Raw genomic sequence first — 26920 nt, forward strand, 5'->3', positions numbered from 1 at the left:
GGCCCTTAAACCTCGGCTCCGCACGGGGAAACGTCCCCCCGGGCCCCTTGCCCCCACGCCTTAACGGGACGCAGCCGACACCAGCCACGGAGCCACCGGCGGTGCCGCAGCCGACAGCCGCACCCCCGAGCGCCGTTAACCAGCAGCAGCTGCCGGGCAGCGTCGTCAGTTACCGTCGGGGCTCCGGAGCAAGGCTAGGAGGCCTCTCCCCCCCCCGGCCAGGCCCCGAGCACTCCCGACACCGGCACTTCCCGCGCTCCCGACAAGCCTGCTCCAGGCAAGCACGCCACTGCCGGGTCGGTAATGATCGGGTAGGGCTGCTGCCGTTCTCCGCTGCCCCAGCGCCCAGCGGGAACCGCGCCGAGGGGCCCCGGAGGCGCGACCGAAGCCGGCCGACCGCCCCGCTCCCACCACCGCCAGCCCACCGAAGGTACTTCCCCCCGCCCCGTCTTATTGGACGCGGCTGGTCACGTGGCCCAGCGGTCACGGTGAGCGAGAGGGGCGGGGCGGTTTCACCCGTCTCCTCCGCGCCCAGGGGCTGCCGGGTAAGGTCGCCGCGCCGGCAGGCTGGCGGAGGGCACCCGAGGTCCCGCCTCCCGCGGGCGCGGCGACTATTGGTCGGGCTGGCGCCGAGGCGGCCGCGGATTGGCTGCCGGGGCGGGGAGGGGGAAGCGGGGGTGGCGAGCCGCGGTGGAAGAAGCGGGTGAGGGAGCGCGGCCGCGGCGGACGGTGGGTGAGGGGAGGGCGGCGGCCCCTTCCCCTAGGCGGCCCGTGGGCCTCCCCTTCCTCCTGGGCAGCCCCTCTCGTCGCGCCTCACCCCGGCTTGGGAGCGGTGTGCGAGGAGGAGCGCGACCCGGGCCCGGAGGTTGCTGCGCTTAGCACGCCTCTCCCCGTGTGCTGCGGGCCGCTGCCGACGGGCAGCGCTCGCCGCGCTCCTCCGGCTCCGCCGGGGCCCCTCTCAGAGCGGGAGCCCCGTGGGGGGGGAGTGTTGAGGGTCTGCCCTTCCTTCTGTGCGGTCTGCCCTTCCTTCTGTGCGGTCTGCCCTTCCTTCTGTGGGGTCTGCCCTCCGGAGCTCCCCGGTCGGCGCCGAGGGGAGGTGGGGGTGCAGCTGCTCGGCTGGAAGTGGGTGCGGGCCGCTCAGGGCGGCCCCGCTCATGGCCGTTGTCCCCGGGCAGGGCGGCGGGATGGAGCCGCCGCTTCCCCCCGTGAGCGCGGCGGCGGCGCCGCCGAGGGCCCGTCCTGGGCAGGGCAGGTGCCGTGCTTGTGCCGCCTTGCCGGAGGAGCAGAGCAGCGTGGAAACGGCTCGGGGTGTTGGGGTCGAAGCTGTCGTTTCTGCAGGCAAGCTGACCGAAAGTGAAACCCTCGTACGTTGCTGTGATGGGAGTGACAGGTCACGGGAAATCATGTAGATAAAAGATAACCTGGAGAAGCTGGAGGGCAGTTTTTTAAGGCGGCTTTAAAATACAGTGATAGCATATAGAGGGAAAAGGAGCTGAGCCTCAAGGGGTCTGGTGCTTAATTTTCCTTTTCTGCAAACTTACGATGCTTACTTTGTATGCCTTTAGTGATGCTGCTGCCGTGCTTACATTCTTCTGCAACTGTCGTAAATAAGTAACTTGCTAGGTGCTGGTTTTTATTTTGTTTAACAAGCTGTCGAGTTGCCAAATACTGAGAGTGAGTAAAGTTTGAATGCTGACATCAACCGTAGGGCATTGATCTCTCTCTGATGGCATCAGCAAGACTTCATTAATATTTATCTTCTGTCCTCAGACAGCCGTAGTCCTCTGTAGCTCTTGTGAAGACAAGACTTACAAAGACTAAATGAAAAGGAAATAATTCTGTCTTCTGATACCCACTGCTTTTTACCCAGGAGATAAAGAAAAGAGAAAGGAGTTGAGTTTTCTGCACATCAGCTCTAAAACTTCCAGTTAACTGTTGCTGAATCAAAATAAGTTTCTTAACAGAGGTCACTAGCTGAAATATGATTGCTGTGTGTAGAAACTCAACATTGTTACAAAGGAAGATTTGGGGGGGGGGGAGGATTGAACATTTTAAATGCTTTTTCAGACAGATACTCCCTTTTGTTAATAAAATTTGCATGCTTTTGTTTCTCAAAGATGTAGCAGAAGGACTGGCATTCACAGCAATGACTAGGGAGGTCTGTATGTCTGGCAGGAAAGTGTAGGTGTGTGGTTATGTCTGTATAGCGTAATACCATATGGTTTAGAGATGTTGAAGGATTTCACTTACCTCTCCATGGTATCATATTGCACCATGTAGGTATAATCTCAGCTGAGCAAAGGCTTTTGATTAAACTAGTGTTGAAACATGGATTTTTTTTGTTCTCCATCCTTAGTTGGCAAGATAGTGGTATCATAGGTAAGACGTGATGAATATGGTTTTGCACTTTGAGGTATGTGCGATTGGGCTATACTTTTAAGAAAGTGTTAGCAACTTCTATTGCAAGTATGTATTATTTTCAATTCTTGCTTTAGATTTCATGCTGATAACTAGCTTAGATAAGCCTTTGATTGTCTCTGTAGTATTCACTGACTTTTATCTCTTTCTGTGTATCTTTCCAAACAGGTCTTTCTGAAAGTAGTGAGGCGCTTCATTATTTGTGGCTTCCAAGCCAAAAAATAGACCTCTGTATTTGGCTGTGTGTTCTCTGCCAAATACTTATATTACTTATAACTGGTCTGTATTGATTTGGGAGAGGGTCTAGTCCTTTATTAGAAGATTCTTCCTGCCTGTTTGGCTTGCTGTTGCTCTGATAGTTTCTTGTTGGCTTTATCTTTCTTTATTATTTCTTTAATATGTTTCCTTATGGACATAATTTCATGAGATGAGCTTGGATCACGTGTCAGTCTTAAAGACTCTGAAGATATGCGTGCCCTAGTTGCCTGCTAAAATAAGGAGGGGCCTGCTCTTTTTGCGCGTGATTTTTGATGTGGTTGGTATTCCTTTGAAACCATGCTGCTTTGAAAGTTTTGTATTTCTTTGTTATCCATACCCTTTCAATTTAAAGACTAGTCCTTTCGTTTTTCAGATTTCATACGTTTGTTAATTCTTTGTTAAGGCTGATTTGCTGCATCAAGCCCTTTAAGTCATTCTCTTTTATTTTTGTGGGGATCTTACATGAATGAGAGAAACTTGCTTCAGTAAGAAAAATATGAATATCGTATTTCTTTTTAAGAGCGACAACTCATAATTTGGAAGGGACTTGGACAAATACAACATTGGAAAATACACAGAGAAGAATTTCAAATTGAAAGCAGTTGCATCTGATTTTATTTTCTTTTCATCTTTCATGTGTAGGACTCTCCAGAAAGCCTTGCAAAGGGCTCCATTTCATATTTACTGAGTGGTATGCCTTATGTGTGCAGCCACCAGAGCCTTTATATTTATTTAATGAACATTTTGTAATTTATAAGTGGTATTGTCTTTCAGCTTTCTAGGCTGATATTTGATATGACAGTTTTGAATGAAACCTGCAAAAGTGGTTGAGAAAAGCAGGGGCAAAAGAGAGTTCAAGGAGGCTAAAGTGAGAATCCTGGCACTCAGAAATGTAGACCTCCTCATTTCTGAACCAAGGAATTCCTGCATGTTTCCATATCAGAGAGTAAGTTTTTAAGCATTGCTAATTTCTGTGTAAGTAGAGTTTTATAAATGAAGAACCCATGAAATTCCAACCCCCACGTGCTTTATGCAGTGAAATGTAGTTCTTTATGTTACTACTCTTCTAACCTCTTTTGGTAATCTTGCCTATGATTACTGCTTATTGTTGTAATGGTTTTGCTTAAGCACAGGAGAAGGACCATGTTTTATAGCCCTATTACTATCACTCAGGGTGTTTTATTGTAGTAATTCAGCTGTGGAAATTTTAGAGGGATTAAACTACTACTATTTTTAGTTTAGGTAGTGTAAAGAAGATAGAGGATAAATAAAACAAGCATCAATATTTTAAAAGAGGTGTTATTCTAGCTTACTAAAAGCAATAAACATACAACTCCTGCTTCTGAAATTGGCATGTGTACAGAGCATGAGAGAAAAATTTGCTACTGGTTTCATTCTTGCTGTTCAGCAGTTTCTTTTGGAATGAACCCTTTCTGTTCTTGGCACATAGGATAATTGTGAAATAACTGAGATTTATGAAGAAAGGTATAGTGCAATAGAGTCTGGAAGAAAAGAATATCAAGTTTGTCCGGGGAAGCTTTTTCTTTTTAGATCTCCTTTTAGATAACAAATTAGCTGGAGGTTGTTAAAACATGGTGGTTTTCCTTGGTGCCAGGACCTAAGGAAACTAATCCAGGAATTGGTTGGTACTCTGCACTCTTACAGATTGACTTCGGTCACTTTCTTCTGCAAAAGCAGAGAACAGATCATAGGCAAGAGCAAGGAGTTGATGACCCCAGTCTTAGGTACTTTTAAGTATTTAGGCTACAGAAGAAACAATGATTTATAATGTGAACTATAAATAATCATTTTACTGAAGTAGTTGTTTTGTTGAATGAAAGCTCTTTAGTGTTTGGTCATTGAAGTCTTGGAACCTGGAATTATAAAAGGCCACCTAAATGTTTTAGGGCAGGATAAGTATTTTGGACTATTCCTGATGCTTTGTGTCATCACGCTCCTGCTTTTATCCTGGGTCTTTTGGATCTCATTGAAGAAGTTTCTAAAAGTAATTACTAATATTTCAGAAATTGCTTTGGCTAATTTCTGAGCTGTTCAAGGTGAATTTCATTAGACACTATTGTCCTGGATGCTTATAACTTTTCAGAGTTGTCTATAACCTGTTCTAACATCTTCCTCTGTCTTTTCCACCATCTTCAAGTGAAAACACAGAATACACTGACCAGCTGTATCACTCATTGCTTGCTTTCCTGTTATATCGTGGCTGTATCTCTTGTCTCCTGCTTACTCCTAATACATGTGTAGGATTTTTTTTATGCCTGTAAGCTGGAACCCATTTTGTACCTTAGCCTTTTTTAACTTACTACATCATATTTATACTATTCTGTCATCCTAATATTATGCTATTTTTTTTCTGCATCTGCTTTTGTGCCTTTAATTGGTTGGTTGTCTCGTCAGTTTTTGTGTCATTCCTTTATCTCTTTACCTCTCAGTTTCTTGAGTTCACGGAAACTCTCTAGACCTGCTCTGATTTCCTCAGAGGAAGTTCTAACACCCTCTTTTCACTATTGTCCAAATTGTATCTCTTATTAAAGACTCAGTCCTCCCAGTAGATCAGAAACAAAATAATACCTTTTTTTTTTTCCACTTCCTCAAACAAAACATGACTCTGATTGCATCTGGGGATTTTTAAACTAATGACCTTGGTATCTATTGAAAGAGCAATGTATCAGGATACAGTCATCCCTTTATAGTCCTATTACTTGCCTTTTCCAGCCAGCCCTGTCCTTGCTCAGCAATTCAGTCTCTACCTTTTTTTCTCTCTTATGTTTGAATTGTCCTGACATGGCTTCCATTTTTCTTCTCTTTGATTTCCACACTACACGTTCAGCAAGTCTGAACTTTGGAATGAGGCAGAGTGCATCGCATGTATCACACTTTCAGAACAGGTTTTCCCTTTTAAAGGAGCATTCCTGTCTCTTTTATGTCACTGCATGTCTGCAGTGCCAGATATGATGCCAAATCTAATATGGGGCATGTAGAAAGACTTTTATTCTTCCTATTTTAAAAAACACAGCAGGTGCAATGTGATCAAAGATCCATACAGTCCGTATGGTAGCTTGTCTAAGGGAAGAATAACAGATGCCCAAAGGAAGAATAGATCAAGTAGATGGTAATGCTTCCCTAATAGACTTTTCCAGCTTTCCAGAAAGAAGTTCATGACTTATTTATTATGTACGACTGTAGCTTATATTCATGGCTGTTTGGTAAGTAGCCCATTATTCTTCCCTGTAGTTTTTCTTATAATGATTGCAGTTTCCATTCTAATCTCATGGTGGTTGGTTCACTTTTTTTTCAATAACTTTTTATCTTACATTTTCATTAGTCCTCCTTTAGCTGATAGATTAGTAGTTTATTACTCGTTTATTCAGAAACAAAAGAAAATCCTGTTAGGAAATGTTTTTTACTTTCTGTGGTGATGAGAAACTAATATCAGTTGTTTTTTGGTTTGGTTGTTTTTTTGTTTTTTTGTTTTTAAGCCTGTCTAAAAAAAGATAACTGTAGAGTTGCACTGTTCCTGCCAAGTTTCCACAAGAAGCACATTATTACTAAGGAACTGTAAACTGTTGAAAAAAAACATTTGTAATGGAAACAGTGATGGTTTAACTGTAATGCTTGTGGGCACTTTCAAACAGCATAGCTTTTCCATCTCTTGACTTTCAAACTTCCCGAGTAGCAGTTCCTTGCTGCTATGTTGTTTTAGTCATCACTCTGTGTGTGTGTATATATATATATTGGCTTCAGCAACACTGTTGTTCATATTACAAATACGTTGCTCAGGGTGGTTCAACAGAGCGTTGTTTCTAGCCTGATACGCAAAACAAATGAAAACCTAAATCTATGGCTTCTTTTTTGGTTTTGGTGGCATATAGTTCTCAGTGGCGTCCAGGTTATGACTGGCGTAGAACACAGTTAAAGAAAAACTACACTATTTTCACTAGAGGAGCAATAAAACCATCTTGATTTAAGTGAATAGTAGCATATATAAATAGACAGAATTTGAAATCTGTCCAACTTTATAAATCACTTGAATTTTTTCAGGTCTCACATCTATGCTATTTCCTGTCATTTTCTTGCATTAGTCATTTTTCCATGTTTCCTTTCTCTCTTCAGTTGTGGGAAAAAGGAGGGAACAACAAAGCTGTCAGGGAATGTAAATGAAGAGGGGTGATCAGCTTTCTCTAGTTTGTTCCTGCATAGAAATGAGTTTTAGATAGGAGTATGGCCCTTTAATCTTAGTGCTAGTTCCCAGCTGCAGGCATTCCATAAGGTTTGGTGCTCACTTAGAGTTGTTGGACACCATCATCTGTCCAAGCTCAAGTGAACAATCATTTCCCCAGCTTTTTAGTCATTAACTTTGCAACAGCTTTGATTTCTTAAAAATGACACTGCTAAAAAATCTTTGTCACCTGTATTAAGTAAATGCCTTCTGAATGCCTGTGCTTTGCAGTACTAAGAACTGTTGTCACCTAACATGTCTTGTTTTCAGTAACTGTTTCTAAAGCTTGTTTTTTTAGGAGTACATGTAGCAGTTTACTTCTGTATATGTTCCACAACTTGCATCTAAAATTCTTACATTTCTCATTTCAGAAGTACTATGGAACCTCTGCCGCCCTGTAGGTTTGGAAGGCTTAAATCCAAGTTTGGAAAGGCTTTTTCCGTTCCAGATGATTTGCTGGCTTAAGCGCTTAATTAGGATGGCTTTTGAACAAGTTGGATTAAACATGGAATCAGTAAGTGTTTCAAACTTGCTTCATGTTTTCAGAAAATCTGGTGTAGAAAGTACTTCATATATTTTAGTTTGTGCTTATCTATTCCAGCAGAACACTAAGTATACTCAATACTTGCATGATTCTGTATTGCTGAAAAACTTGGACACTGAAGTATTGAGTACTGTATGTGTTAAAAATACCATGCAGTTCCTACTAACTCTAATAACAAACTGTTTTCTTTTTAAACACTGCTTTTCATGCTGGACTTCTATGTGTGTTTTGAAGCTGAAGGAAAATTTTCAACTGATTCTTAACAGTAATGTTAATTCTTAAATAATCTTCTTTCTTTGCTCTTACCTTGGAGTTATGAAAAGCCCCATGAAACTGGGATGATAATAATTGTGCTATATTTACCTCTACTGAAACTGTTACAGTACATGAGAGCAACGTGGCTGCGTTCTTTACTGGGGAAACAGAGGAATGTGCATGCATAGCTCTCCTCTTGGAGGAAAGTGTGTATTTAGAGTTTTATTTGAATGCTTGGCAGAGAGAGAGATCTGCTACACATCAACTGCTTTGTCACTGGAACCTTTAGGAAGCTGGTTTAAGTGCAACTATTGACCTCAATATAGCAATCCCTGTAAGTTGTCAAAATATTTTAATGTTTTAACAATGAGGAAATCCTTAACAGCTATGTGCAGTACTTAGAAGGGTGGTTCTTACTCTGGATTATTGTGGTAGAACCTTTTATCAGTCTTGGGAATCTATGGAGAGCAAAATGTTTATACATGGTAAATTAAAATTACCAATAAGAATCCATATTTTAGGATTTTATTTGAACTTTGATCTGAGATTTCATGCAACATAACTTCAAAAATTCAAAGTATGAGAATATGCTGGACTACCATGGGTGTTGCTGTCGTCATTGTCAGCAACATCTTTCACCCTAATTAGGGGGGGCAGAACAAGTTTTTAATCTCTTTTCCCCCATTCTCTACTTATATCAAGCTTGTGATAATGCAGTTACATTTCCAAATGTCAGCTGTTCTGGACAACAGCAAAATGCTGATGCAATAAGAGGGTATGACTCAGAGTATTTTGTAGACTTGCTCTGCCAGTGCTTCAAGTCAAGAAGTTGTGTGAACTTGGGTAGAGCAGTGCTGAGACTTCTTAGGTCAGCTGAGCAGTGTGATGACTTTATTTGCACACCTTGTGGCACAGCTTGCATGCAGTTTTTTGAAAATATTGTCCCAGCATATCTCAAATTACCAAAACTTAGTCATTTAAAGTTTTGGTGCACCAAACCACTGTTGTTGAACAACCCCAAGGGCATTTGGGCACCAGATATTTTTGAGGATCTAGGTGCTAGTCAACATCTTGTCTGTGGTCTGAGCAATTTATAAACAAGTTTTGCCACTTGTTTAAAATGCACTGCACTTAGGTTGGTAAGACAGCATCTAGCTTAGGTTCTTTTGCTGTTGTGGAAGTACTTTTGTAATTAATTAAGCCTTCCCTTGACTAGTATCATTTTTTCCAATGCAACATCGCTTTGAGGCTATCGCCAATAGTTCTGCTTCTAACATCAGAATCTGTTGTGGATAGTGAGGCTGTATTACTGCAGTGCTGTTTGTCAGTGACTTTTTCTTGAAGGCTACTGACCTACCTGCTATTTGCTCAGACGTATAGACAAACAGTAGTCACAAATGTGAGGTCTGTCTTTGAGGCATCCAGAATGCAGAATCAATAGAATACTCTGCATTGAAAAAAATTATGTTCAAACTTAGTGGCATATTAAGCAAGACAATGTATGTTTCATAGAATGGAAAAAATAGGTCTGAGTGGATTAATGGCAAAGTTGCAGCTCTGATGTGAGGATCTAGCATAGCATATGTGCAGTGCACATTTATTTTGTCAAAATTTATACATTCCAATAAAGCCAGAGGAAAGAAAGATACTTGTTTAGAAATAGGCAAAATGTTTCTGTTAGGTTTCTGAGACAACATAATCTGGGGATAAATACCATGGAGCATAAATTTTTCTTTTTAATAGAACCTTCAAAATGTAAGAGTAGTGATCTTTGCTTAGTGTACAAAAAAGTTACTCAGCTGTGTGTTGTGAAACTCCCACAGCTGCACTACACTAATCACATGGGCAATATTGCCATGCCAGATGAGGGGTGTTTCAATATTAATAGCCTGGATTTTATCTAACATTTCTTTGTTGGGCAACCTTCTAACACGATGTTGAGTTTGCTTGAAGCTATGAGCCTTTAAAAACTAACCTCTGAGTAGTAAATTCATATCTACAGCCATAAATAAACACTGGCCAAGTTTTTTAAATTACCATACAGTGTTCTAATTGTTTACTGACAACGTACTCTGTGTTAAGAGTCTTCCCGTTACTCTTTTTCTTCTTTGCATTGTTTTTGTTGCCTTTCCCCGTGCTGAAATCTTTCCTGCTTCTCTCTGGGTTTGGGGGTTTTTTTGCTTCTGTTCTGGCTCATTTTGTAATGTTCTCCTGGGATTTTATTTCATACAACTATGGTAAATGGTAGAGCAAACATTCCCACCACAAAAGAAAGCAAATTCAATCCCTGTTGAAATAATGTAGAAGAAATCTGAATTGCAGTAGAAACAGTTCTGATGAAGCCAGGTGTGTTGAGGTGCTGTGGGCATTTTTCTCTAGGTGAATGGAAGGAGAGAGAGAGATATTTTTATTATTATTATTTTTTTAGGACAAAGTTTCATTCCTATATATTTATTTTCTTCCTTTTACTTTTCTTTGCTCTTTAATTTCACAGTTACATTTTCATGCTTATGCTAGCTGACAGTTATTTTTATTAAGACACTATTCCTGTGTTAGAAGAGCTCTTAATTAAAAAAGAAAAAAGATATTTGGGGAAATGCAGAATTACGTGACTTTATGGATTTTTCATGATTGAGTGGCTTTTCTTGAAACCCCTTAAAAAGAGATGTCTGACCCAATGCAGATTCTTTATTGTCTTGAAAATGGACAAATTATGCTTTTGAAGATGCTTCCAACTCTTGAGTCTTTCTGTTATCTGATTTGAATTTAAACTTAATGCAAAGGCTGTCTTGAACTTAAACACCCATAGCTATATTGTAATGACAAAAACAGATTTTGTGCCAATTTGGGTATAGAATGTAAGGATTTCACTGCTAAAAATTTCAGTGTATATATATTATATTCTATTCTAGCATGAAAGGAATAACCTTAAATACGTTTAGCACAAGCAGAGTATGGAAAGATAAGGGAAAACTGTTCCAATATGGTATAAAAATCAGTTAGCCTAACAGCTGGCTTATTTTTCCTTCCCATCTAGGTGCTTTGGTCAAGCAAGCCTTATGGTTCATCTCGAAGTATTGTAAGAAAAATTGGTACTAACCTCTCTCTTATACAGTGTCCAAGAGTTCAGTTTCAGGTAGGTGTTCTCAACAGTTTAGAATATGTGTTTCACTACACCAATAAAGGGATTCGCTCTTGCATCAAAAGGTGTTAAGCAAATATGCAGTTCATTTAAATAAATGACTAGAGGATTTGTAAAAGCAGAATATGGTAAACTGGGCACATAGGAGAATTAGCTTGCTTCAGTTCTTTCCACTTCCAGTTTAGATTTTTTTCAAATGTGGATTCTTCAGCTTCTGCACTGCCTAAAACCTGAATCCATGTTGCTGTAACACACATAATGAAACTTAAACAAATTTTTTTCCTAAGGAAATTTGAATTTCTAAAATGAGACAATACAGTATTAAAAAGTTATTCTTCAAAAAAACCACATTCATAAAAGAGAAAAATGCTTGAAACTTATTTCTATAAATAGTATTTATAAGCTAGGCTTAAGATGTATTTAAAGATGAACAGTGTTACTTAAAAATATTTGGGCAAATAAACAACTTTATCAGAAAGTAAAAAATTAATAACAAGATAACATGAGTACACTGGGTTTTATTTGTTTAAATACAAGGCTAGCACTGCATAGGTGAAAGGGGAATATCAATTCTGTGTAGCTTTCTGACTTGTTTGCTTTTAACTTCAACTGCGTATAGTAGGAGGGTAAAGAGTGAGGGTAAAAGCTTAAGGAGGAGAAAACCCTTGCTTTTTATAACAAGTCCTTCAGGAACAGATGGAAAAATGGAAGCTGTTACACATAATCTCTTCAACTCTGTGTGTGTTAGGGGTAGGGGGTGGGTATAGAATTGGAGAAATTTAGTGTCTGAAACTCAAGCTGAGAGGGGAATGTTTCTTAGGCTGAGCAGGGGTGGAAAACATAAAGATGAATGGTGGGAATCGTCATCCACACTAAGACAATGTAATTTCCACACAGCTAAATTTTTCACTGTTTAAATTAATTTCTTTAGCCTATACGAAATATATGAACAATATTTAGACTTGAAATTATAGTAGCAAAATCAGACAGTTCAGATTACCACAGAAGCCTTTTTGGTGTGATAGTGAAAGCCATGCTAACATTTTACCTCTCTTAAATAATTACATTGAGAAACTAGGGGGGCAACCATCTCCCACTACTAGTGGCTTTGCGGGGGTGGGGATTTGTGCAGGTGAGGACAAGAAAATGACATGCTGGATTTAAACTTTTGGATGTATAATTCATAGTAGTTATGCCAGCAATAAGGCTCTGTGTGCCTCAGATCTGAAAGGAAGTCCTCCTATAATGCGTCTGATTTTCTGCACTGTAAAGACCGTACAAGGGAAGATGATGCTCATTTGCAAATAGTTAGCCAAATACTGCCTTCTCTTAATATGGTACATAAAAGAATTCTGGTTTAAGTTCTTGCTAAGAGCTGTAAGATACATCTGGGGAATCTGTTCCTGAATATTTTTAGTGTTAAAATAAAAATACGTATATGTCTTCTTCTGAATTTTGTGTTAGAATAAATAAAATATTTGCCCTTTTTCCTCTTAGACAGTCAGCTTTGCATAGATTTTGTGCACACTAATTATAAACATTCATCTTCTATTAGATGAAAGGAAAGGATCCTAAAAACAGAAGTACAATTGTCAGAGTTGGTTGAATTAAAAATACGAATTTCAAAATTTGAGCCTTGAAACACATTAAAATTTATATGGTTTATGCAGGCTTTAAACTATTTTAATATATAAACTGCTGAACATGTAAAAGTGTGATGCTAACATCTGTTTTTTATGTCTTTACCTCAGCATTAAGATTCTTTAGTGAAGTTCAATACTGGTCTCGATTGTTTTTATGCTGTTGCAAGTGATGCTTTCCTATAGCTGTCTCTTCCTCTTTCTTTCTTGCCAGCTTTAAGCTATATTATGAAAGGACCATGCACTGAACCTTGCTGTAAGTCACTTTATTTAAAAACCAAAGCAAACCTTACTTGCCTCATCTGAGGGTGCATGTATATCATCAGTGTTTCTAACTTCATCTAAGAGCAACAAACTTTCCACAGGTTTCCATTTTCCTTATGATAAATGGATAGGAGATACTGAAAGAATATCTCTGTTATGTTCATTCTTTCTTCTCTTCTAGCATGCTTTTGTTCAAGTAGTCTAAAAAAAAGAGTAGTAGCCTAACATTTTGATTTTTGAGGTCTACTGACTGTTGTAGTATCTGTATGGATCTTGCCATAGTGAACATTTAAATTAATTGCTAAATGCTGCTTATGTATTCAGTAAGTGGTGGCAGAGCTTACCTTATATACTCTATATGGCATGAACAAGTGAAAATGGTTCATATAGTTCTTTTGTATGGCATACTTTTTAGGTTTATCTGTAGTCTTTAGGAGAAAATAAAGTTAAACTTATCAATATTGCCTAGGTAGATTCAACCAAACCTACAATACTGTTTCTCAAGATAGTATCCTTCAGCTACACCATCTCTGTTCTAGTCCCATGCTTCTCCTGTTTGTCTGATGGAAACCTGATAACTCAATAGAAGTCTCCTAAGGAATCGGTGTGCATGTAGCAAACATCAAAATTTACTGGACTAATTTGAAAAATCATAGCAAGTTTGTCTTACTTGAAGAAGTATTTCCAAATGTTTAATCTCTAACTGTATTAGTAATTTGAAATTAGAGGTTTTATTCTGTCCTTAAATGTACAAAAATACTTGTTGTGCTTTCAGCTTCTGGAGCAAACAGAAAGTAGGGAACCTGCTTTGACAGGTTTTATAGCAGTGTTCCGGTAGTGTAGTGGTTATCGTGTTCGCCTAACATGTGAAAAGTCCCTGGTTTGAAACCAGGTGGGAACACTGGCAAGGCTGACTCTTTGGGAGTTGGACCCAATGATCCTTTATGGGTCCCTTCCAACTCGAGATACTTTATGATTCTATGACATCAGCCAAAACAATACAGCGTGTTTAGTCTTTTCTTCAGAAATTAATAGAGTAATGGGTCCGAAACCCATAGGTGTGCCCTGTGTGTGTGCAGCATACATACACGCTAGAATAGGCAAAAAAGCCTGTGAAGAAGCGGGGAAAGCAGCTACGTAGTTTCCAGAGAAAGAAAAGCAGGCTACTTTCACTGTTTCATTCAGTTCCTGCCATCCAGTAGAATTGGATTGCAGCTCTCTGTTCTCCATTTCAGGTGCTGGCAGAGCATTTGTCCAAGTTTTCTTCAGCTGAGATTAGCTGGAGGAATAGGGTAGTCACAGAGTTGTTTAAGCATCATTCTACAGACAGGCAAAGGTTTTAAGAGATGGATGTTGGCTTTTAACCTTTAAATTAAAGTAAAAATCTTGCATTAACTTGAAATTTGAAATCCATTGCTGTGGAAGGCCTTGTTGTTTTTAGGGGTGGAGAAAAGAAACATCTGTATATGGGGTAACAAGCAGATTCTGTTTACATATAAATACAAATAAAAAAGAAGGAAGAAATTTGCATGACAATATAACAGAAGGCTTGCTACTAAATGTTGGATTAGAAGTTATTTATCTCACAATGCAGGAAACCTGGCAGTGGTAAATGCATTCCTTACTGTTGATTTATAAAATTATTTTTGATGCAAGTATGTGTAGTGCCTTTATTAAATGTGGCTTCAGTCTCTTCACGGTAATAGTTCCTCATGTGGCCATTACCATCAGGAAAATCTGTATCACCTGCAAGAAGTGGCTACGGTATTATGGATTTTTTAAATTGCCATTAACATCAATACAGATGCTGTGGTCATGAAAATTTCTTTTTATTTTAAAAAAGAAAAAAGCCAAGGAAACCTCAAACAATGAAAATCCTAACATGCAATATAGTATTCTCTAGACTGTTTTAAAGAGAGGCAGACTGTGATGGTATTAGGCACAACTGTTAATGTGATAAACATATTACCATCTGTGCTGATGCTACCTGGAAAAAACCCTGTTGTTTCCAAATGATCTGATGGTGCCAATACACACTCCTGGGAGTTGTGATAAAGGCTCACATACAAGTTGCGAGAGTGTGAGGTGAAGATGACTAATCTCGATTTCCAAAGCTGTTTGTAACAACTCCTGGGGAAAAAAGAACCCGAAACCCACAACTTCTATCTTCCTGGGACTTCTGTATCAAAGGCTATAACTAAAATATCTGTGGATGTTCTTCAGAAATGGTTTTACCTCATCCAGACTGCAGTCCTACTGTGATAGGTCTGCTACAAATTCAGGTTATTGCTAATGTTTCATAGTTTTTGCTACATAATAGTTTCCTCTTACAGAGGTGAGTTGCCTTGAAAATTGACTTAAGTGCTAACAGGCTGGATCCAAGCTGTCTTCACAGACTGTTACAGACTACCACCATCTTTGTCAGTATTACTAGTGTCTTGGCCACAACCAGCAGCAGGCAGCACTTAAACAGCTGCAGTAAGTCATGTGCAAATTTGGCCTGTGGATTGTATGTAATACAAGCAAAAGAGGTGGCATAGTTGCATTGGAGATAAGTAACTCAAGGTGACAGACTGAACAGAAATTACTGAAAAATGTTTCGGTAGCTTTTATCTGCTAAGATACTGAGCCCAGGCTGCTCAGTAGTCCAGTGACTGAGTACACATGCCCTTGTCTAACCCAGGGAAGCAGCCAGTATTTCCAAGTAGATTTGAAACCATTTTGTATAGTTGTGGTTATGGGGCATGTATTGATGGTCCAAACAATTTTTCAGATCTCCATTCAGGTCACTTAACTGTAAATCTAAGAAAGGTTCCAGTCTCTGTAGCCTTGCTCATCTTTGGCTTCAAACAGCTATAAAGCTAGTGGCAGAAACATGCTGGAAAATGGTCAATTTGTTTGGCATGCTGTAAATAAGATGGTTAGCAAATAGTGTATTCTGTTATGATTGCACCCTACCTCTCACTCAAAGTCTTTGTGATTACTGAGCTAGTAGAAATGGCTTTTTGCTTCCCACGCCTCACGGTGTAATGTACATACCTTTACAGAAATTCTGGGAGTTGGAGGGGAAGGGAAACATACTTCAATGGCATTTCACTTTCAAAATAACACTAAATCAGAGCATAAGGCTTTAGAAGTACTAGTAGCCTTAATGTCTTTTTTAACTACTGGTCATGAATATAATTTAAAAACATATTATTTGAGTTAGTATAGCAAACTACTTGAGAATGTTTGTTTGTCTTTAAGGTAACAATTTGCATTGGATTTGTAGTGTTAAGTAGTGTCATGTGATAGTATGTGTAGTTAGCAGTGAACCTCAGTAAAGTGTTCAGCAGACTAGATTGAATAGTTTGAAGTCAGTGAAATGGTTCTGGGCTAAGCCCAGGACAGAAATAAGTGTGCTAAGTCTACAGATGTGTTTCATGCACGTATGTGTTAATAGTTACATGTAGCCTCACTAAAAGCATTGGGTAAAATAAGTGTGACTTGGGCTGGGAATAGTGACTCTAAAACCTTCAATCTTGTCTTTAAAATTTAGCTTACTTCTCATGCCACAGAAGGAAACCATCCTAATCAACTTGGAGAAGATGCAGTGGCGTCCTTTGCAGACGTGGGATGGGTTGCTCAAGAAGAAGGTGAAGTCTCTACAAGGCTCAGGTATGCTCTGCAAATCTTCTCTTTGAACTTCTGAACTGAGAGGAAGAAACCTAGCTTCTGTCCAATGAGAATCTACTGTGCATTGCAATTAATGGAGAGCACTTGAATGCTGGGAGAAGAGAGAAGGAAGAGTGATAGAAAAGGTAGGGTCTGGAAAAGAAGTAGTAGAGGTTTGACTACCAGGATTATGAATGAAAGACTGGTTTGAGAAGATATAGCGGATTGACTTTACACAAGGAAGACTGGTTTTTGTCTACTTATTTATTGCAAAGAATTGCATGTGACAGCTTCAACCTTGTCCCCTCAAAAATGTGTGCTGTGGTATGGTACAATTGCTAACGCTGATTCTCCATTTCTCCTGAGATTTTCATTAATGTGGGGTGGTGTATGGTACAGCTTCCTAATTAGTAGCAATGGTCATCCTGACAATCCAATAACTGACACGTTTTTCACCTTTCTGGTTAAGGTTCTGCAGTCTGCTAAAGGCAATTAAAAAATTATGGTGTATATTTCATCTTTAATCTTTGTAACGAAAACTGGCAGGGAAGCATGTGAGTACCTGTGTCCAGAATGATGGGATAGGTACTGTTGGGTTGGACCAGGAGTACTACATAGCACTGTAACTGCATGAAACAGGTTGGCTGAAGTGATGAAGTTCTGTATTCCAGCCTACCCAAATTGCCATTCAGACTAGCCAGAAACAAAGGTACAGTTCTGTAGCGCAGAGGAAGTTTTTCTTCTAAACAAACTAACCTTCCAGAGAAAGGCACAGATTGTTGGCTTCAGAGATTACTGGAGGATACTGTTCTTAATTTGAAAGCATGAAATAGGTTAGTAATGACCTAGATGCCCTCCAACATGACTTGCCACAGTGAAGCTTTGCATAACAAACATTCTGGCACTGCTACATTAATTTCACAGACTCAGAGGGGAGTCACAGAAATCAATGCTGGTTTGGGAAACACTATTTGTAAAGTCTCTTTGATGCAAAGGAAGTTAACTGGCCAATACTACTTTTGTTTGCACAGAAACATTTTGTTTAAGGATTGAACTGTAAAGCTATTATGTTTAATGGAGACAACAGGGAGAATAGCTCTTTGGTGCTTCAAAGAACCTATTACGAAAGATGTAGGACTTGCATATTTGCTGAGATGTCTGCATGTGAAGGGGGGAAGGGGGACAGATGGATGTGGGATGGGACTAAAATAATCCTGCAGATATATAGTGACCTTAAGGCAAACAGCTTATAATGAAGCATGGTAAGTGAATTAGTTAGCAAATACGAGTATTTCAATGTGCACCATTTATTATGTCTGTACACAGTATTATGTAGTGAAGCTTGTATGCATTAGGTGTTTTCCAGGCGTTTGAAATTCTCAGTTTCGACAAGATCACATAGGTGTTACTGTTAAATATATATTCACTGTATAATTCAGTAAACAGTCTTGCAGATATAGTTTTTTTCTGTGAATGCAGTTTTATAGAGGAAGCAACTAAATGACAAATCATTTTTCCCCTACCCCTAGTCAAAGCAGTAGTGACAATTCATGCATAATGTTTTTCCACAGTGTTAGATTCCAATCAAGACATTTCCTTAAAACACCATTACTGCTCTGAGCAGAAAATACCCTTTGTTGTTTAGCTATTCTGCTTTAAAGAGTTTCTAGAAGGCGGGTTTCAAAGAATAAAGTGACCACTGGCTCCTTCCGCCTTACTTATTTAGGGAGAGCAGGGAGATGGCTGCTATAGGAAGCATCCTGTTCTCTTCTCGGCTTTAGTTGCTCTCTATTCCAATCTAGTTAACACCACCTAAATTTTAACATCCTTGATAATACTCAATTCTGCTTGATCAGATTTCTGCAAATTGTACTGATGTTTTCTGTCAGCCTTGTGGAAGACTCAAATGTGTATGTAATCACAGATTGAAGTGGTCAGAGCACAGGGCTTGTTCTAGCCTTAAGTCTTGGTTCTCGCTTTAAGTCTAGCACAGCTGCAGATCTAACGTGATGCGCACCCGGAGTACCTTAACCCATGCATCCAGGGCGGTGGGGGTCTTAAGCTGTATTAGGCTGGAGCCATTCTACACATTTTGAAAAGTCCTATCACTAGCCACTGTTTTTACTCTCATGTTTGAATAAATAATGGCATCCAGACCTGCCTGAGAAGTTTTGGGATTGAAGTTAAGGAGGACTGAGGAGTTAAGTATGTGGTCATATTTTGCAGTTATAATGTTTACGATAATCTGTTGTCATTAATCCTTATCAATTCTACTTACAGAATCATAGAATAGTTTGGGTTGAAAGAGACCATTAAAGGTCATCTAGTCCAACCCCCCTGCAGTGAGCAGGGACATCTTCAACTAGATCAGGTGGTCAGATACTTGAGATAAACTGTTTAAAAATGTTGCTGTCTTCAATGAATATAACCTTTAAGTGCTTATTTGACTGCAGATGCTTAGTAATGCCTCAGTATTTAACACAGCCTGAGCTCTGGTGAGTAATAAAGGAAGGCAACAGAGTTGCATTTTCTTGCTCTTATGGGAAAAAGGAAGGAAGCACATGGATTTTACAGTTTTAAAAACTGTATGAAGTTTTTTTCTCTGTAGTTTTATTTATTGTGTTAGAAACTAGATAAAAGACCCTTTTATTTACTGATAAGCAGCCTCTGCATCACTGAGCTGTTCCACATACTCCATACTCCCAACACTGCTAAAATGGAGGACTGTCCCTTCAGAAGTCCAAAAAGTACAAAAATATGCTGTGGAACTAAGAAACTCTTCTTTCTTCTTCAAAGGAATCAACTACAAGTGACTATTTGCAGCCCATGGGGGGGAAAATGGAAGCATTTGGGTAAAAAAAAGTTTTAATCTTAATTCCAACAAAAAATACAATAGGTATGAGGCAGAGAAGTAGACTAGGGGTCGGGGGGATGTACTCCTTTTTTCTCCTGAAATCAAAGATTCCACAAAAAGCTAGCTAGGGGAAGAGAAGAAATACAGATAGTGATGCAAACAAAGAATGTGAAGCTCTGATTTATTTTAAGCTATATAATGTCTGGGTGGAAGTGATATGTGTAAAGACAATTTTGAAGTCAGGCCTTCAACTTGTATTCCTTATTTGTATGTAACGTTGCTTTAGTTTTTATCTATTACAAAGCCTTTAAAAAAGGAATCTTGTGATATTTTTGTTACAGGTCAGAAGTTTGGTCAAAAACAGCCCAGCCTCTTTCAGGTGAACTACATCATTCTGGAAAGTCCCCATGCAGACAGATATCCTTACAAAACCCATTGGAAGAAGAATCAGTGTCCAGGAGCACAGTGTCCACAAATGAGGAAGCTCTGCAGAAGATCAGTGCTCTAGAAAATGAACTAGCCACTTTAAGAGCACAAATAGCCAAAATTGTAATCTTGCAAGAACAACAGCACCTGACAACAGGTATTAAACTTGCTGTACTATTAGCAAAAATTAGTTAATTAATTTGTCCTTTTTATAATCAATAATTTGCTAATTCATTTTGGTGAGATACTGCACACGGAACACTTCTCCATATTGTTTTGGTTAGTTTGGTAGACGGATGTAGCATACTAACCAAGGGATACAGAATAGGCCTTGAAGACAAGAGATCTGCCAGGTTTTCTGTGTTTTCTAGTATTCCGAGAGTCTTCATGTTTGTGTGAAAGTCTGCCAGAATTCTGAATCTGTGGATGAGTAAAGAAGTATTAAACAGCTTTCAGAGCAAATCTCATGATAAACATGATGGCTTAAACCAAACTAAAAGAATGTAATTTAATTACTAACACCTAAGTCTTCCCATCCAGTAATGAAATAGGCTCTCTGATATCATCAGGTAATCATATAAGATGCTAGGTACACTTTTGGAATATGTAATATACATCTCAAGTTTTTTAAATAACAGGAGAGGAGATTGTTTTCTGGGATCAGACACATTGTCCAGATGGAACCAAAAGTAGTGCACTGTTTCTGGTAGTAAACAGAATAATTCTTTTTTTTTCCTGAGTTTCTTTCTCCTCTTTCCCTTACCTCTGACTGCCTTCCAGTTCTAAGTCTACCATCTCCAAAGATTAGTGGGAGATGGCCCTTGTTGACTGCAGCTGACAGCCATTTGGTTTTCACCCTTTCCTAAGGTCACTTAGCAAGTACAGTATCGCCTATGTTTATGTATAAAATCATATTCTGCTTCTTCAGATGCTTTTTAGTTTTTGTCTGTGAACTGACAGCAGTTACTTTATTTTTCCTTGACTGTTCATATTCAAAACTATGAAGTAGTTTTAAGGATCATGTGGTTTCACTCTGGAATTGTACTTATTGTGCAGTTTTGTGAAATAACCAATAACTTATTTTTCATCATTTTCCCTTTACCTCTATTTATTAGGAAAATTAAATTTTGATTTGATTTTATCATCTCTACCTCCCTCTTCTGGTAGAATATGGTAATGACACCGCGTGTATGCCTACATGTACACAGAATAAGACTCCTCTGTATTATCTATATATGTATCTTTACACACTTCATACTCCAAGCTTCAAAACTCTGGTTTGATCTGGTTTTGCCAATTTCTTTAAAGATGCAGTTGAGCAGAGGTTTCTTCATTTATTTGTCAAGTTATTACTGATACTATAACATCAATTTTTACCTGAAGAGTACAGGGAACTTGATTTCAAGATTATTGTGAGAATCTCTATCTGATTAGCTGGCCTAAAAATCCTTAACCTCAGAGAGCTGGAATAAGCTTCAATTTAAGCACTATTTGAGCTCTGAAATTTACATTTAAACATCTTGTAATTTCTTATTTGTGATGGTAAATAGGAAGAAACACTGCTCACATGGCAGATTTTATGTGACTTCCAGCTCAGTACCTGTCTCTTTGAAGAAAGTGAAATATTGGTAACGTTAGGAGCAGAACATAACTAAAAGACATCGTGATGTCCATCCCATTGCAGTAAAAACATTAATGCACATAGAACTTGAACTAGAAATTCAAAGAAAGCTTCTTACTCTTGGAGAAGGATTTTTATGTGGCTTTTCAGTTGAGTCTCCTTAGGTGGTTCAGGAATGAATAAATTATGTGATAATCTAAAGAAGGCAGAGGGGAGGCAATTGAAGTTATTACAGTTGTATTCTTACCTGAGCATCTGAGAGATATAAGGGGGATTTACAAGTAAACTGATGTGTAATGCATGTTTTATTTGTAGTTGGGTCAAGTCCAGCTGCTTCAGCTGCTATCGCTGTTGCACCTCCACCACCGCCGCCACCTCCTCCTCCACCACCACTCCCTCCCCCAGGTCTACAACAGAGTATGTCTGCAATTGAACTCATTAAAGAAAGGAAAAACAAAAAAATGAACTCTGGACAGAATCTGACAGAAAATGGGCCAAAGAAGTCTGAAATACCAAACATGCTAGAAATCCTCAAAGACATGAACAGCGTGAAACTACGCTCAGTGAAAAGGTAGTAAATGTAAATAAATATCAGTGTATTAACATTTGCATTAATGATTTGGTTTTATGACTCGGAACCATTTCAAGGTGAGAGAGATGCTGATGTAACATCTGACAAACAGAACACAAAAGCATTGACAACATCTAAAGCTTTGTTTTGGACTATGTTAATGCTTCTCATTTTCTTTTCTAGATCATCAGAAGGTACAAAATCTAAAGTGGCTGACCCTACAGATCCTGCAGCATTAATAGCAGAAGCACTCAAAAAGAAATTTGCGTATCGATACCAAAATGATAGCCAAAGTGAAACAGAAAAAGTTATTCCAAAGACTGAAACAAAGACAAAGACTGAGGTAGTGCTGGTGAGTATTGTGATTCTGAACACATGCTTGGACTAAATTATAGTTGTTGTGAAAGCCAACGTATGTCCTTCTGCCAACATATGCAAATACCTACAAGTTAGCATCCCTGTTCACAAAACCCAATGAAGTACTGCTGATATGCCAGGAGTTGTGGCAAATCATAGGGTTTTAGTATCAGGTCTTAAGATTGTGTGTACTCTTTTGGCCCTAGGACTAAAAAGCCCTGTTACAGCATAAAAAAAAAAAAACAACAAAAAATACATTCTGTTGCCACAAGCATGTGATATTCTGGAAACTTGATTCCTAAGGGCTCATACCAGAATCAAATCTGAACTGAGTTTGCCTGTTATTACCAACCTTAACCATTCAGATAGCGTAAGTGAAATTTTGAAGCAAGATCCTGAAAGATGTTAGCCGTTCCCAGGAATGCAGAAAGCAAATTGTTCAGAATGCCTGTGGGATCTTGGTATAGACAGTTTCTTCTAATAATTGGAAATGCTGAGCAAATAAAAGCAGTTTCTTTATAGTGTGAGAATGTTAAAATGAAATTATATTTAAAATCCACATCATGGTGCAAGTTAATGGCTTCTAGTTTATTTCAGATTGATTTGAAATTGAAGTAAGGGGTTTTTAAAGTGGTGAATGTTCAAGATGCAAGTTTCTAGCAATACACACTTACTTAAAAAACAGGCTAGTATAGATCAGTTTTGTTAATAAGCAATCCTTGAAGCCTTGTGCTATAGAACTGGAGAGGAAGAGTGAAGAGTTATTTTTTCCTTTGCACATAAAACTCTAAAAGCTGTCTGCACTCTGAATTAAGTTCTGAGGAAAATAAGATTCCCAAGCCACAAATCTCAGGACTTCTGAGTACTTCAGCTTATTAATGTTGACTTACTTGCCTTCTGGTTTAGGCCTTTAAGGTATATTCCTGTAATGTTCAGGCTGTTCTTCATAACTGAAAGGCTAGATATTCCCCAAGAATCAATCACTTTTTTCCCAGCATCTCTGGGGCTTTAAGGAAAAGAACATGAGCTGGCAATGTTTTATTCACACATGAATTTTTCATGACTCTCCAATTTTGAAATTTACAATCCATCATTTGAGATTAAGGATCAAGTCCTCAAAAACCAAGAAAATTGCAGGTTGTAATTTGTTAAGTGATAGAATGTTGATCCATAATGCACTAATAAACATCTGTCATCAGTTCCTTATCAATATGTGACTTCTTTGCAAGATCAGTCCTCGTACAATATCCTTGTATGATACAGTTTTTAAAAGGACTTGCACAAAAATGCAGGATAGAGTAAGAACAGAAATACTGTTAAACTGCCACTAGAGCTATTGGTTGTCAACTTCTAAAGATAACTGCATCTATCTTCTTTTGCTGTGGCAGTGACCTATCTCTAGTCAGAGCTGCTCCAGCAGATGGTTAGCTGCCTCAAGTGATTTCAGCTGATTGCTGACACAGGTTTCCCTTTACTTTGTGGCTGTGAAGGGGGTGAAATCCACATGCAGAGAAGCAGGTTGATAAAGGAAATTATTTCTGCCCAAGTTCTAATTTTACTTACAACTTTTATGGATAATAGTTCAACTAGGTTTCTGCTGAAAGCAATCTGAATGTGTTTCTTGTTTCCTTCTCAGTTTGGACCGCACATGCTGAAGTCTACAGGAAAAATGAAGACTTTAATTGAAAAATCCTAATGTATTAAGATCACTACGCGCAAGACTTCAGCTGTTTTGTCTGAAATCTTTTATGTTGCAAATAGCACTAGTACAGAGTGGTCTCTTACAACACAGGGAAAACTTAATGTGAAATGTAGAATTAAGGCACTAAACATGTTTGTATGTGATTTATCAAGGGGAATAAATTTGACCATTATACTCAGGTATTAATTTTGTATTAAAACCTGGCTTTCTACTAAGACTTACATGGTGGTTTTAGTTTATTAACACTAAGTTATCTATACAACATTCTTTGTGCATAACTGACCACCTTAAAAATTTGTGTACATGTTAATAATGGTAGTGATAGACCCTTAAGATAATAACAGTCATTTGAGCTCTAACTATAACTTGCACTACAATGTTTAGTTTGATACTGATTTTCTCATGTTGAAGTCCTTCTTTTAAACTTAATTTTAGAAAACTTTTAGCCCAAACAAAACTTGAGTGCATTCTGCTTCCTACTGACAGAAAATGAAAACTTAAATCTCCTGCAGAGGTCACCTGGTATGAGACATTTTTAGTAGTGAGACATTTTTAGTAGTAACACATTTTTGTGCAGAGTTTTTTTGTTTGTTTCAAATGAGCTTGCAAGGATAAGAGAGCAAAACCTACTTGTATCATCCTGTGGCCAACAAGTGAGTGAGTGCATGACAAATGAGTAAATCATGCTGTGGGGGCCTCTGTGGATAGGTAGTCCAGCAAAATTGAAATAACCAGTAGACAGCAGCAGAGTAAAATGATTAATGTCAGAGTATGTGTTAACTAGCATAGAAGTGGTGTAGATAAGAAAAAAAGGTACAAGTACTGTGGGGTGCAAGTTGCCAAAAGTATGTTGCTCATCTCAGCTGTGCTAAGAGATGCTCATGGACACCTTTTTATCACCCAGCTGTCTTGGGTCCCTGGATAGGTTTATAGCAGTTGGGGACTGCACAAGCCCTCATGGTCCTATTTGCAGGGAAGAGAAAGTATAAGCTGTTGCACATAACCTGTTTTCCAGGGGAAGCTCTTTTGGGGTCATCCCATAGCAGCTATTTGCTGCCAGACCTGTACAGAGCTAGTTCATTAACCAACCACCTGAGCTCATGGCTCTAGCCACAGGTGTAGAAAGAGCTCCAGCTAAAAAAATTCAGGTTGAAAAAAGCTGTTTAGGAACCAGAGAGCTACAACTTAGCTGCACACTTAAACGAAGCCAAGGTTTGCTCTGACAAAGAAAAAGCTGAGTCTGGGTATTTCAGAGTTCTAAGTCGATCTGGCTAACTGGAAAAAGTACAAGTGCCTTTTGGATCTTCTGTTTTCTAGGAAAAGAAAAAAGCAGCACTTATTAAATACAGACAGCTGAATGGCTCTGATGAGGTTCCTGAAGATGACTGAAGCTTTGCGGCTTATAACTGTACAGTCTACATTCCAATTGAGGAGGATGTTTTCTGGTGTGAAACTTGAAATGGTGTTAATATGTATACAATGTAACTTCCTTTCAAAACACTCTGCCATCAGCCTTATGGATAGGCCATTAAATCTTTGTGTTCTTTCAAATGCCTTTAAAACACCTTTTTGAAAGTTAATTTTGGTTTCAAGTTTTGTATTTAATGCTCTACTGCCACTATATAAAATTAAAAGCAGTTAAAGTAAACATTGCCTATGTGATTTGTGGTACTCTACAAATAATAGCAGCCAGATAGCACCCACAATAAAGTATAGTTTACATTCTGTTATAGTGACTATAAATCAATGTAGTGACAACTTACATGCTTCTCCTTCCAGACTGGACTACTTACCTTGCTGTGCAGCAGGAGTAACAGTAGAATTAGTTGTAGAACAGCACAGTACTGTTAATTCAGTTACATTCAGATTAAAAAAATAAAATAAAAAAAAAATTATCGGGAACCAGTGAGAAGTTTATGCCTCACCACAAAACAAAACAGGAAGGTACTCATTCAATAGTCTCTCCATCCCCTAGTACACTGGATTCCCCAAGAGGCCCTTGGTGTGGCACAACCATCCCCCTCCCAAAAGGCCACAGGTTCAGAACAGCTGTCCCAGAAAACCTCTGCTGAAGTTTTCTTCTTTCAGAGACAAAACCTCTGTTGAACATGTTTCTACTTACATTATTGTCAATGTTAAAGTTCAAATGAAGTAACTCAGTCCAATAAAATCACTAACTTGGAAAACTTAGGATATCACTTGACCTATTAAACTAGGCTAAAAGATGAGAAAAACCCACACCAAACATTGTCCATTTGAACTGCTGATGTGAGCCCAGAAATAAACAAACATGTGGCAATCCTTATTAGTCATCTGCCCAAGGAAATGAAATCACAAAGCTGCCATCAAATAATTTATTTTATACTTTTCTGTACCTTAATTTGTATCTTTCTACTTGAAATCTTTTACATATACAGTGCCGCTGCCCGCAGAAGAATATCTTGAGCAGAAGTACTCAAAATAAGGACATTCATGCACACCAGGCAGAGACCTCGGACATAACCTGTTTGTATCTGTCTTGTGTATGTGAGCGAATAGTGCGGCCCACTGGGAGCAGAGCTGTAGATTGAAACAATTTATGGTGGGGATCTGGCCTCCATCCCGTGACATATTTCTGGACTCACATGGGCTGACGACTGGCTGTTAGGGGTTGTAGCACATTAGGTATGCTCCTGGCGCATGTATGCTCTCAGCTCTCATGAAACATTTAAGCTGTAGGAATGTTGAAATTCAATGTAGATTTGTAGAAGGCATTTCTAGACAGCATGTTCAAGAGAAGGCATTCTTTTTTTGTGGTTTAGGTTTTTGGGTTTTTCTGTAATTCAGTCAAATGTCAGAAGCTTCCACGTACACCAATAGATGGGATTAGAACCAGTCTTTCTAAATCCAGCCTGGTAGGAAAAGACAGAAGCCCCTTTCCAGGAAAGGTGGCTTTGAACAAAACTACTCATGTTTTACTCTAGCACCTTGACAAGCT

The 26920-nt window shown here is 39.0% G+C and overlaps 1 protein-coding gene across 2 annotated transcripts; it reads left to right on the forward strand.

Moving 5' to 3' along the window:
• Positions 1-648: 648 nt before the first annotated feature.
• MTFR1 (mitochondrial fission regulator 1) lies at positions 649-25591 on the forward strand. 2 transcript variants are annotated; one of them, XM_075023368.1, is made up of 8 exons: positions 649-703; positions 7285-7427; positions 10750-10848; positions 16297-16415; positions 19608-19849; positions 21629-21884; positions 22068-22236; positions 23878-25591. In XM_075023368.1, the coding sequence occupies exons 2-8, from the start codon at positions 7362-7364 to the stop codon at positions 23935-23937; spliced, it is 1011 nt and encodes a 336-aa protein (XP_074879469.1). In that variant the 5' UTR covers positions 649-703; positions 7285-7361; the 3' UTR covers positions 23938-25591. The 2 variants fall into 2 exon arrangements, with proteins under 2 accessions (XP_074879469.1, XP_074879468.1); XM_075023367.1 differs by having other exon boundaries at positions 666-729.
• The last annotated feature ends 1329 nt before the right edge of the window (positions 25592-26920 follow it).

The sequence above is a fragment of the Buteo buteo genome, chromosome 3 (genome assembly GCF_964188355.1).
Source record: "Buteo buteo chromosome 3, bButBut1.hap1.1, whole genome shotgun sequence".
Classification (NCBI taxonomy): Eukaryota; Metazoa; Chordata; class Aves; order Accipitriformes; family Accipitridae; genus Buteo; species Buteo buteo.

Bases quoted from the DNA above. Each gene is read 5' to 3' on its own strand.
- MTFR1 (XM_075023368.1), top strand. From the start codon at position 7,362: ATGATTTGCTGGCTTAAGCGCTTAATTAGGATGGCTTTTGAACAAGTT. The intron at 19,850-21,628 runs GTATTAAACTTG...TTTTATTTGTAG, and splicing joins ACAACAGCACCTGACAACAG to TTGGGTCAAGTCCAGCTGCT. The intron at 21,885-22,067 runs GTAGTAAATGTA...TTTCTTTTCTAG, and splicing joins AAACTACGCTCAGTGAAAAG to ATCATCAGAAGGTACAAAAT.